General features: G+C 32.9%; 2 protein-coding genes and 1 long non-coding RNA gene across 3 annotated transcripts in view; all 3 read left to right on the plus strand.

The window, feature by feature from the left end:
* LOC137637305 (uncharacterized) overlaps positions 1-1,620 on the plus strand; it is a 2,978-nt gene extending 1,358 nt beyond the window's left edge. The window contains exons 3-4 of the long non-coding RNA XR_011043542.1: positions 282-321; positions 1,556-1,620. This is a non-coding gene — a long non-coding RNA (uncharacterized lncRNA). The remainder of the gene's footprint in view (positions 1-281; positions 322-1,555) is intronic.
* A 50-nt stretch (positions 1,621-1,670) lies between these two features.
* LOC137637297 (tyrosine-protein kinase receptor Tie-1-like) lies at positions 1,671-9,174 on the plus strand. Its single transcript, XM_068369541.1, has 8 exons — positions 1,671-1,680; positions 2,421-2,489; positions 3,318-3,584; positions 4,878-5,009; positions 5,660-5,791; positions 7,173-7,292; positions 8,549-8,685; positions 9,166-9,174. The coding sequence occupies exons 1-8, from the start codon at positions 1,671-1,673 to the stop codon at positions 9,172-9,174; spliced, it is 876 nt and encodes a 291-aa protein (XP_068225642.1).
* Positions 9,175-9,264: 90 nt separating this feature from the next.
* LOC137637304 (receptor-type tyrosine-protein phosphatase epsilon-like) overlaps positions 9,265-12,500 on the plus strand; it is a 36,518-nt gene continuing 33,282 nt past the window's right edge. Inside the window, exon 1 of the mRNA XM_068369544.1 lies at positions 9,265-9,479. Within this exon, the coding sequence (XP_068225645.1) occupies positions 9,272-9,479 (208 nt within the window). The 5' untranslated portion in view covers positions 9,265-9,271. The remainder of the gene's footprint in view (positions 9,480-12,500) is intronic.

A 12,500-nucleotide genomic window follows, 5' to 3' on the forward strand; every position in this document is an offset into this window, starting at 1 on the left:
AGCATGAAAATAGATCTTTTATAAAACAAACTATAAAAAGAGACTTATGTCAGCTTCTTCAATATCAAACACATTCGCTGCAAGATTAAACTTTTGTCGTTCCACCTATTCAATTACCTGATTAGGAAGATCATTCATCATATAGTAGCTTCGTTTTTACTGATCATTGGTTTAAATAAAAAAAGTCTGGTCCATTTCATCGAATCACTACGTAATTAATATGAACTAAAACCAGACAAAAGATTAAGAAACTTATTTAATAAATGTTGTTTGTCTTCCAGGTATCTTGTGGGTGATACTCCTCTTGCCGGAGACTTCAGCGTAAGTGAACAATTGAACAATTTGTCTGGTTTCATCTCATGAATAAGGTTAATAAGATTTCTATTCATTATATACTTTAAGAAAATAAACAAAGTCCTCATAAGAATATTTGTAGTTAAATGTCAGGACGGGATTAGAAATGAAACTATAAGAGAGATTACTCGAGTGCCATATGTAGATGAGATCATGGTGAGGGGTAGATGGAGATGGTTTGGGCATGCTCTTTGCACTCTTCAAGAGATATTAATGCACCAAACTTTCAACTGGACTCCATAAGACACTAGAGGAGTTGGAAAACCCAGGCCTACATGGCTGAGGACTATGAAGCGTGAAGTGGGAGATGATGAATGTAGAAATTTTGATTTAAAAGCTCAAGATGGTGAGGGGTAGATTGAGATGGTTTGGGCATGCTCTTCGCACTCTTCAAGAGAGATTAATTCACCAAACTTTCAACTGGACTCCATAAGACACTAGAGGAGTTGGAAAACCCAGGCCTACATGGCAGAGGACTATGAAGCGTGAAGTGGAAGATGATGAATGGAGAAATTTTGATTTAAGAGCTCAAGATGGTGAGGGGTAGATTGAGATGGTTTGGGCATGCTCTTCGCACTCCCCAAGGGAGATTAGTTCACCAAAGTTTCAACTGGGCTCCACAAGGCACTAGAGGAGTTGGAAAACCCAGGCCTACATGGCTGAGGACTATGAAGCGTGAAGTGGGAGATGATGAATGGAGAAATATTGATTTAAAAGCTCAAGATAGAGATGACTGGCGAAATCTAACCGGGGCCCTTTGCGTCAATAGGCGTAGGAGGAGATGATGATATACTTTAAAATCTTTCTTATGGCTTTCAAATACTAGTTCTTCACGTTTTAAAAGGAGCTTTCTCATTATTCGCCTTGCTCATTTCTTTTACTTGTAATTTCAACTCCATAACTAATTTTTATGTTAGCAAAGGCTTCAACATTTTTTCAGTCCAAAATATCAGAATTTTTATGGAACTCATTACGTTTTGCGATTATTTTTGATTATCCACCAGGATTCCTATGCTAATTCAAATCTATGTTAACTCTAGCCAAAAAAATAAAGATAACTAGTAACTATATGTGGAAATTTTTTGAAACTGTTTTAAAGCTTCATTTTATATTAAATCATTGCTTGTCTCTATGGATATGCCAGAGTGCGTTCTGTTTTGCTAAATCATTTATTCCTCTGTTCTTACTGTTTACTCTTCAGATATCCTACATGGGATCCTTCAAGTGAACTTCCGTTTGTCATCTACCCTATGAATGAGAGAACTATTTATCGAAAAGATGACATCACTTGTCATAATTCTAATAAGGATAACACAATGAATCTAAGTAAGTTTTTGTTCAAGTTCTAATAACAGTATTGAAAAGGAATATGAATGATCGCTTTATTGTTTATGGGCTAAGAAAATAAGTAATGTTTCTCCTTTTCTTGTTTACATTCTATATTAAGCAAAGGTTTCAACGTATCACTTTATGAGATATTGTGATCTGTATATATATATTATATATATATATATATATATATATATATATATATATATATATATATATATATACATATATTTACATATATATATATATATATATATATATATATATATATATATATATATACATATATATATATATATATATATATATATATATATATATATATATATATATATATATATATACAGCAAAAGCCAATAGGAAATAATAAACTGCTCTAGTACCTAGCGCTTTCGTGTATATTAATACACACTTCTTTAGGGTACAATAAACCCTTTTTATTGTACCCTGAAAAGTGTATATTAAAATACCCGAAAGCACTTAAGCATTTTATCATCTCTTACTGGCTTTTGCTGTATATTAAGTCACATGATCCTTGTGACATTAAAGTATATATATATATATATATATATATATATATATATATATATATATATATATATATATATATATATATATACAGTATATATATACTTATATGTGTGTGTACGTGTATATATATCAAATTTGAGAACTTACACATTTCTTGAATATTGAGAAAATTTGATTTGATATATTTGGTGTTTCTCTTTATACAGGCAGGGGTGTGAAATGCTTAAGCGATGACGGAGCCACTGAAGTTACAGTTCCACTCCTTCACAAAAAATGTAAGTAACCTCATCTTACAGCTTCTTCTGCTCTTACAATTATTTCTGTGAATCATACTAAACCATGTAACTTATTTGGGTGCTGTTTTGGTATACGAGCTCCAACTCGTGTTTTTGCTTTGGTATGCGAGCTCCAACTCGTGTTTTTGCTTTGGTATGCGAGCTCCAAGTCGTGTTTTTGCTCTGGTATGCGAGCTCCAAAGTCGTGTTTTTGCTTTGGTATGCGAGCTCCAAGTCGTGTTTTGGCTTTGGTATGCGAGCTTCAAGTCGTGTTTTTACTTTGGTATGCGAGCTTCAAGTCGTGTTTTTACTTTGGTATGCGAGCTTCAAGTCGTGTTTTTGCTTTGGTATGCGATGTCACTTCACTTCACGGCAAAGCAAGAACCATTAGATTTTCTGAATATATATATATATATATATATATATATATATATATATATATATATATATATATATATATATATAGGGAATAAATATCTAAGAAATGATAATCAATCATTGATGTTAGCGTGCGCAGCTCAACATTACTGCTTGCCAGTACATACGGAGTTTGATGTTTTTATTTTTTTCGCGAGCGAAGCGAACATACGGCAAAGCAAGAACCATTAGATTTTCCATTATTCTTGTTTTTTTTTTACCTATTAAAAATACTGAGATCGCCTACCAAAACAGCACCCTTTTTTGTTCATTCAAATTGAAGACTATATCATTACAATCATAAGTTTGATCATACATAAATATCTCATTTTATTTTCAACAGATGTTTTCTTATGGCTAGTATAAAAAAAACTTAAAACTAATAAAAACATTTTTTTTCTGCTATGATAGGCAGATCACCGGCAAAGAAACTGACAATCACGGTGAATAGGGAAGATGATGTCGTCATTGAATTTAAGAATCATCCCAGTTGGGATCAAATGGAATGGCATCAAGATCAAGATCCGAAAAAACCCTACGAGAACATTAGCAAGACTGACGAATCAAAACTAATTGTACCATACGATAAGACGAAGGAGTCTGGTGTCTATTTATTCAAAAATATTAATATTGCACCAGGAGCTTCAGGAGAGTGTGCAGTTGCGATCATTAGGAGGGGTAAGAATTACGTATATGAGTATTGATGAAAATAACCCACAATGTATGAAAAAAAAAATAAATTTATTAAGCCTTCGAAGGGACCCTCTCCCTCTTCAGAAAAAAAATGGTTACAAATTTTTAAAAAGAAGTACAGTAAGGTTCGTAAGAAATAGAAAACCACCGTGAAATGATGTTTACTATTTCTTACGAGCCTTTCTGTACCTTTTCTTTCAACCATTTGTTCTCTGAAAGAGGAAGGGAGATGGTCCTTTCGAAAGCCAGATCAATTTCATTTTTCATGCATTGTTGGTTATTTTATTTATCAGAAATACACGGAAAATTGTGTATTTTAATATATATGAGTATAGTTTTTATAAGCTATTGACGTCTATTTAAGTAATGGAACCTAATATATCATGCATGATATTGTTGACTTATACTATAGAGTATATGTACTCTATGGAACCACGGGTGCCATCCGGTGGTCCAGGGACCACTAGTGGTACGTGAGAAGAAAAGAAATTGGTGGTCCGCAGAGAAATGGGGACATTATTTCAATCTTTATGTTTTCTTAAACCTCTTGTGGAAACCCTGATACAAATTTACAGAAGACACAGAGCCCAGTGTTACCAATTTAGCATTTTAGGACAACTTTGCATTACAAATCTGAACCAATCATTTAGCAAAAAAAGAAAAATAATCTTGAATTAATTAACGCCATCAATAAGCAAATAAATCGATCATTATGAATGTGAATTTTTCCCGGATGTAGTGTAGGCCTACACAAAACGCATATCAAATAAAAAGAAATATGTTTTACCAGTTTCATAAGCATTTCGATTTCATAGCCAAACAACATTGAAAGAGTGTTTGTCTCTCGCATGATTTCAGTAGACCAAATTTATGTCATTATTCCAGTCAATTTTTTTCAAAGAAGTACAGAAGTATACAAAGAATATATGGAGCTAACATTTCATAGAAACAGATGCAGAGTATTATTATTATTATTATTATTATTATTATTATTATTATTATTATTATTATTATTATTATTATTATTATTATTATTATTATTATTATTATTATCACTTGCTAAGCTACAACGCTAGTCGGAAAAACAAGATGCTATAAGACCAAGGATTCCAAGAGGGAAAGGATAGCCCAGTGAGGAAATGAAATGAGGAAATAGATGAACTACATGACATTTAATGAATGATTTATATGAAATGTGTATGTATGTGCCATAGTTTTCACTGATATCCATGAAATTGCTCAAATACTGTCTTCCTTTCCTTGGTCTTTGTGCTACAGAATGCCCAGCCAACATGTATGGCGACCAATGCAGCCTTTGGTGCCCCGATTGCATGCACGGAGGTGTTTGTGATGCCAAGACTGGAAAATGTGTCTGTCCTCCTGGATTGAGAGGGGAATGGTGTGAAGAAGGTGAGGTCTTATATGTTTTTCTCAGCTTCACTTTAACCAGACGAGTTACAGGAGATGTCTGTTTGTTAAATGACTTGTATTGCCATTGTAGTTGGAGCTTGTGGACTACAATATTTCACAGACGCTTGTACTTTCTATACCTGATCTGCCCCATGTTCTAAGCCTTTTGGTTTTAACCTAGTCTCCTTTCTATTTTTGTGGATTACAATACTTCACAGACGCTTGTACTTTCTATACCTAATCTGCTCCATGTTCTAAGCCTTGTGATTTTAACCTTGTCTCCTTTCTTTTTCTTGTGGATTACGATACTTCACAGACGCTTGGACTCTCTATACCTGATCTGCCCCATGTTCTAAGCCTTGTGATTTTAACCTAGTCTCCTTTCTATTTTTGTGGATTACAATACTTCACAGACGCTTGTACTTTCTATACCTGATCTGCCCCATGTTATAAGCCTTGTGATTTTAACCTTGTCTCCTTTCTTTTTCTTGTGGATTACAATACTTCACAGACGCTTGGACTTTCTATACCTTATCTGCTCCATGTTCTAAGCCTTGTGATTTCAACCTTGTCCCCTTTCTAGTTTTGTGATCTAATTATAGGTGAAAATCACTAGAAACCAATTCCTTGTTTCTCTCCCTTTCTGACAGCATGTGAAGGCGACCAAATCCTCAACTCGTGTACCATAAATCCAGGGGTAACAAGTAATACACAGATCTGTTTACCTTCTCCATACGGATGTTCTTGCGCTCCAGGCAAGAAAGGCGACTTGTGCAATGAAGGTAATTCTATTTTTACTTTTATTTATTTTTTTTTATTCCTAAAAGCCTCTTTGAACTAGCGTCCATTACCTACCCACGATCACATTATTATTATTATTATTATTATTATTATTATTATTATTATTATTATCATTATTATTATCATTGTCATTATTATTACTATTATTATTGTTAATAATGTTATTATTATTATTATTATTATTATTATTATTATTATTTTTATTATTAATATTATTTTTATTACTATTATTATTATTATTATTATTATTATTATTATTATTATTATTATTATTATCATTATTATTATTATTATTATCACTTGCTAAGCTAGAACCCTAGTTGGAAAAGCAGAACGCTATAAGCCAAGTGCCCCAACAGGGAAAATAGCCCAGTGAGGAAAGGAAATAATGAAAAACTGCAAGAGAAGTTTAAGAACGATAATGACATTAAAATATATCTTTCACATATAAACTATAAAGACTTGAAAATAACAAGAGGAAGAGAAACAAGATAGAATAGTGTGCAATAATGGTAATTCTATTTTTTTTATTATTATTCTTAAAAGCCACTTCGAACTTCACTTTAAGGTTGATACTGTTTTTAAAATATTTCATTTTTCCTTGTTTCCTTTCCTCACTGAGCTATTTTCCTTGTTGGAGCTCAGGGGTTTATAGAATCCTGCTTTTCCAACTAGGGTTGTAGTTTAGCAAGTAATAATAATAATAATAATAATAATAATAATAATTAACGTCCTTTGCGTACGCCTTATGAAATACGCTGAAGATATTAATATTAATCTCTGGCAACGTCGTTCAATTAGTTCGTTATGAATGTTGCATAAGATTCTTCATAATTCTGATCATCCTTTACACTCACATCTTCCCGGACAGTTCCAGCCTGTTCGTATTACTAGACATGCAGTTCATTCTAATAGTGAGGCCTTCTCCATCATGAGGCTCAATACTACGCAGTACTCTAGAAGTTTTATTCCAGCTGTGACCAAGTTGTGGGATGATCTTCCTAATAGGGTAGTTGGATCGGGAGAATTTCAAAAGTTCAAACTTGCAGCAAATGTTTTTATGTTGAACAGGCTGACATGAGTCTTTTATAGTTTATATATGAAAGATCTATCTTGATGTTGTTATTGTTATTAAAATATTTTATTTTAATTGTTCTTTATTTCTCATATAGCTTATCTATTTCCTTATCTCCTTCCCTCACTGGCCTATTTTCCCTGTTGGAGCCGTTGGGCTTATAGCATCCTGCTTTTCCAACTAGAGTTGTAGCTTAGATAGTAATAATGATAATAAAACTTCAACTTCATAACTCTCTAGCTGTAGTATCGTGGTCTTGTAATTAAACACCCTTTTCCACTTTTCAGATTGTGAATCAGGTACCTGGGGAGTGAACTGCTTACAGAGATGTAATCACTGTGTGGGTGGAACTTGCAACAAAGTGACAGGAAAGTGTTCATCTGGTCGAGAAGATCCCTGTGCTGGAGGTAAGCTTATAAGTTCCCATTATTTATCTTTATTGTGGTGGTCTATGTGGTAATGTCCCTGACTGGTGATCGCCAGATTGCGGTTCGATTCCCGCTCAAACTCGTTAGTTCCTTTGGGCGATGCAACTTTTCCCATCATTTATCTTTATTGTGGTGGCCTATGTGGTAACGTCCCTGACGGGTGATCGCCAGATTACAGTTCGAGTCCCGCTCAAACTCGTTAGTTCCTTTGAGCGCTGCAACCTAGCCATCCTTGTGAGCTAAGGATGGAGGTTTTGCGGGAGCCTATAGTTCTATCTGCTGAATCATCAGCAGCCATTGCCTGGCCCTCCCTAGTTCTAGCCTGGGTGGAAAGGGGGCATGGTCGCTGATCATATGTATGTATGGTCAGTCTCTAGGGCATTGTCCTGCTTGATAGGGTAAATTTATTTATTGTTCTTAAAATTAAAGAATGATTTTTTTTTACTTTATTTTGCTTGAAGTTAAAAACGAAAATATTCCTCAGCTTACAAACTTGATAAGTTCCAAGAAGCTGTTTGTAAGTCGAATGTTGTAAAATGTTGGCCTAAGGTCGACCTAACTTCAATCTCATGCCTATGATTTCACACTGCAAAAGTCAGCAAATAGTCGGGTTTCATATGAAATAGACATCGGGTTATTACAAATATTGTTTTGATGAATTAAATGATATAATATTGTTTTATTACATTATTTCTTTACCTTATTTTAGTTATTTTCAGGTGGATTTGTGTTTGTATCTCTAAATGTTTGTAAGTCGAATGTTTGTAAGCCGGATGCTTGTAAGTCGAATGTTTGCAAGTCAAATGTTTGTAAGTCGAATGTTTGTTAGTCGAAGTGTTTGTAAGTCGAATGTTTGTTAGTCGAAGTGTTTGTAAGTCGAATGTTTGTGAGCCGGATGCTTGTAAGTCGAATGTTTGTAAGTCGAATGCTTGTAAAGTCGAATGCTTGTAAAGTCGAATGTTTGTAAGTCAAATGTTTTTTAAAGTGAAATGCTTGTAAGTCGGATGCTTGTAAGTCGAATGTTTGTTAGTCGGGTGTTTGTAAGTCGAATGCTTGCAAGTTGAATGTTTGTGAGTCGAATGTTTGTGAGTCGGCTGTTTGTAAGTCGAGTGTTTGTTAGTCGAATGTTCGTAAATCAAATGTTCGTAAGTCAAATGCTTGTAAGTCGAATGCTTGTAAAATCGAATATTTCTAAGTCGAATGTTCGTAAGTTGAAATTCTTTTGTATGTTTCAGGACCCATAGGATACCTCCGTTTCCGACAGGAACCGGACGTTCAACCGGATATGGATAAGGTAACCGTATCCTTTGTGAAGGAATTTGATGGGGAAGAACCAATTTCGAAGGACATATCCTATCGAGTAGTTATTTGGGTGAGTTATAACCTTCCATATAAACCTATTTTATTCATATATCTAAAGAGTTCAAATGTGGAACTTTGAACTTTTTGTTGAACAAAGTAGCATAAGTCTCTTTTTATAGTTTATATATGAAAGATTTGTTTTGATTTTGTTACTTTTCTTAAAATATTTTATTTTAATTGTTCAATACTTCCCTTGTAGTTTATTTATTTCCTTATTTCCTTTCCTCGCTCGGCTAGATTTTCCTTGTTGGAGCCTTGGGCTTAGAGCATTCTGCTTTTCCAAGTAGGGTTGTAACTTAGCTTATAATAATAATAATAATAATAATAATAATAATAATAATAATAATAATAATAATAATAATAATAATAATAATAATAATTCATTTGATCAAAGGCATCCTTTTCCGCCTAACCGCTTCTCTCTTTATCCTCCTTCACCTTATCCTAATTCTAATTCTCTGCCTCCCACTTGATCTTCTCCCCTTTACAGTTATCATGAATTATGTATGTATGTATGTATGTATGTATGTATGTATGTATGTATTTATGTATGTATGTATGTAATTATTCATTTGCAACAGGGGAAGGACCAAAGCATGAATAATATGACCACCTCTAAAGAAGTATGGGATTCCATAACTGCGACTAAAATGTCAGTAGAAATACAAGGCCTAGCACCAGCCACCAACTACTATGCTGCTGTCTTGGTAAAGTTCCTATTAAATGGAAAAGTCTGCGAAATTGACGGCACCTTAAGGGGAGAGCGGATTCAGAAGAAGCTGTTCACTACCAAATGCCCTAGAGGTAAGAGCAATTTACCTCGATATTTCTAGTATTGTAAGTGGTTTTGTCATTAAAGATATTGAAAAGGTTTAAACGTTAAATCCAGTAAAGTATGGCTTATCGATCTTACTTGCTCCATGCGAAACTTGAAACTAAATTTGAAGATAATTGTGGTTAGTTAAACATTAAATCCAGTAAAGTATGGCTTATCAATCTTACTTGCTCCATGCGAAACTTGAAACTAAATTTGAAGATAATTGTGGTTAGTTAAACATTAAATCCAGTAAAGTATGGCTTATCAATCTTACTTGCTCCATGCGAAACTTGAAACTAAATTTGAAGATAATTGTGGTTAGTTAAACATTAAATCCAGTAAAGTATGGCTTATCAATCTTACTTGCTCCATGCGAAACTTGAAACTAAATTTGATTATAATTGTGGTTAGTTAAACATTAAATCCAGTAAAGTATGGCTTATCAATCTTACTTGCTCCATGCGAAACTTGAAACTAAATTTGAAGATAATTGTGGTTAGTTAAACATTAAATCCAGTAAAGTATGGCTTATCAATCTTACTTGCTCCATGCGAAACTTGAAACTAAATTTGAAGATAATTGTGGTTAGTTAAACATTAAATCCAGTAAAGTATGGCTTATCAATCTTACTTGCTCCATGAGAAACTTGAAACTAAATTTGAAGAAGATAATCGTGGTTAGGTTGTGTCTACCATGGTTTGGCTTTCTCTTAAGGGACAAAGAACTCAAAGAAGTTATTCGAGGTCTATATTCATAATCAATTATTTTGGACAAATGATATGCATGTAAAAGGTACCTCCCCTTAGAGCTATATTGAATCAGGATATGATGTCGGAAAACGTCATTTATGGTAAGAAATCATCCATAACACTTTAGCTGATACTTCTGAGTGTGATGTAAAACAGATTAATGACCTCTAATATTTCCTGAGATAAAGAATTACCGAGGAATAATCCTTCCTTGGCAACTTCAAAAGTTCAAAGTTGGAGCAGATGTTTTTAGGTTGACCAGGCTGACATGAGTCTTTTTATTGTTTATATGTGACATATCTGTTTTTGACGTTGTTAATAGTTTATATAGGACATATCTGTTTTGACGCTGTTACATGTTTTAGAATGATATATTGTTGATTTATTCTCATCATTTATTTATTTCTTCATTTCCTTTCCTCACTGGGCTATTTTTCCCTGTTGGAGCCCTTGGGCTTATAGCATCTTGCTTTTCCAACTAGGGTTGTAGCTTGGCTAGTAATAATGATAATAAAAATGACTAAATGTATAATGACTTTTTAATGGTGTGTCACAAATTTATGGAAAATTGTTAAACGTTAGGAATTTATGAACAATTTTAATTCTCGTATTCCATCATGTCTTGTCAGAACTGAAATCCTGCCATATGTCAGTTAAAAATTGTTTCTTTATCTTGCTGGAAAACTTCTAGTTTTTAACCTTTGACTGTCATTACTTCAATAATTATCCTTTGTTTTCAGGGAAGATGTCCAGTATCATTCAGGTTTGGAAATCACAAGAAGGTTTTAACATCGCCTGGAAAGTAAGTGTAAAAGGATTTGGTTGAATAACATTTATCGTTAGGGTTCTCTTGCTTGAGGGTTCATTCGGGCACACTATTCTAACTAGTTTTCTCTTCCTCTTATTTGATAAAGTTTTTATTGTTTATATAGGAGATAGTTATTTTAATGTTGTTACTGCTCTTAGAATATTTTATTTTTCCTTGTCTCTTTTCCTCACTGGGGTATTTTCCCTGTTGGAGGACCTCGGCTTATAGCGTCTTGCTTTTCCAACTAGGATTGTACCTTAGCGAGTAATAATAATAATAATAATAATAATAATAATAATAATAATAATAATATTAGGGCAATTTTAAACCATTTTATCTTGGTTTAAAGGGCAGGCCAATGCCCAAGAATTGCCATTCGATTATCCATGACAAGAGTTTTTGCTTTGTGTCATATTCTTTAAGAAGGTTATTGGGAATCAATTCATGTCAAGGTCCTAAAATTCTGTCCAAAGTACAGGAAAAATTATTTGATAATGCATGTCTCCCTCTCTCTCTCTCTCTCTCTCTCTCTCTCTCTCTCTCTCTCTCTCTCTCTCTCTCTCTCTCTCCCTTTACATATATATATATATATATATATATATATATATATATATATATACTGTATATATAAATATACATATATGATGTATATATGTATATATATATAAAATATACATATATAAATATATACATACATATATATACTGTATATATATATGTATATATAGAGTATATATATACATATGTATATTTATATATATGTATATATATACATGTATATATATATATATATATTTATATATACATATATATATATATATATATATATATATATATATATATATATATGTATATATATATATATATATATATATATATATATACATACATATATATATATATATATATATATATATATATATATATATATATATAAAGTGTATGAATACATCCATTAAGAATTCTAAATTTAATTCAATTTTAACTTTATCAGGAGGAGGCATATGCTAATCGTTGCAACTATACCTACGAGGTCAAGGTTAAAAGAGTTTCGGACAGAAAGGAAATATATAATAAAATTTCGAAGAACCCTTCCCATAGCCAAGATGGCCTGGAGTCTTACACAGACTACAAAGTCAGCATAGCTGTAGATTTCGAAGGAGGAAAGTCGGACCCATCTACCACAGCTATCAAAACTCTTTCGAAGCGTGAGTAGGAGCTATTTAGTATCTATCTATCTATCTATCTATCTATCTATATGTATATATATATATATACAGCCCAAGATTTTTGCCTTAAACATATAAATATTTGCATGTGTATTTCTTTCTCACAGGGCAAATCCCTCCACCAACCACTCCACCTTCTCCTTTAAGAATCGTTGAAGATTCTGGCTCAGTGACATACAAATGGAATAGACCATCGGACGTGGAGGGAAATATAAGATACAA

Source organism: Palaemon carinicauda, unplaced genomic scaffold, assembly GCF_036898095.1.
Source record: "Palaemon carinicauda isolate YSFRI2023 unplaced genomic scaffold, ASM3689809v2 scaffold64, whole genome shotgun sequence".
Lineage (NCBI taxonomy): Eukaryota > Metazoa > Arthropoda > Malacostraca > Decapoda > Palaemonidae > Palaemon > Palaemon carinicauda.

Coding starts and splice junctions, on each gene's coding strand:
- LOC137637297 (XM_068369541.1), top strand. Junction 5,010..5,659: donor AGGGGAATGGTGTGAAGAAG/GTGAGGTCTTAT, acceptor CCTTTCTGACAG/CATGTGAAGGCGACCAAATC. Junction 7,293..8,548: donor AGAAGATCCCTGTGCTGGAG/GTAAGCTTATAA, acceptor TGTATGTTTCAG/GACCCATAGGATACCTCCGT.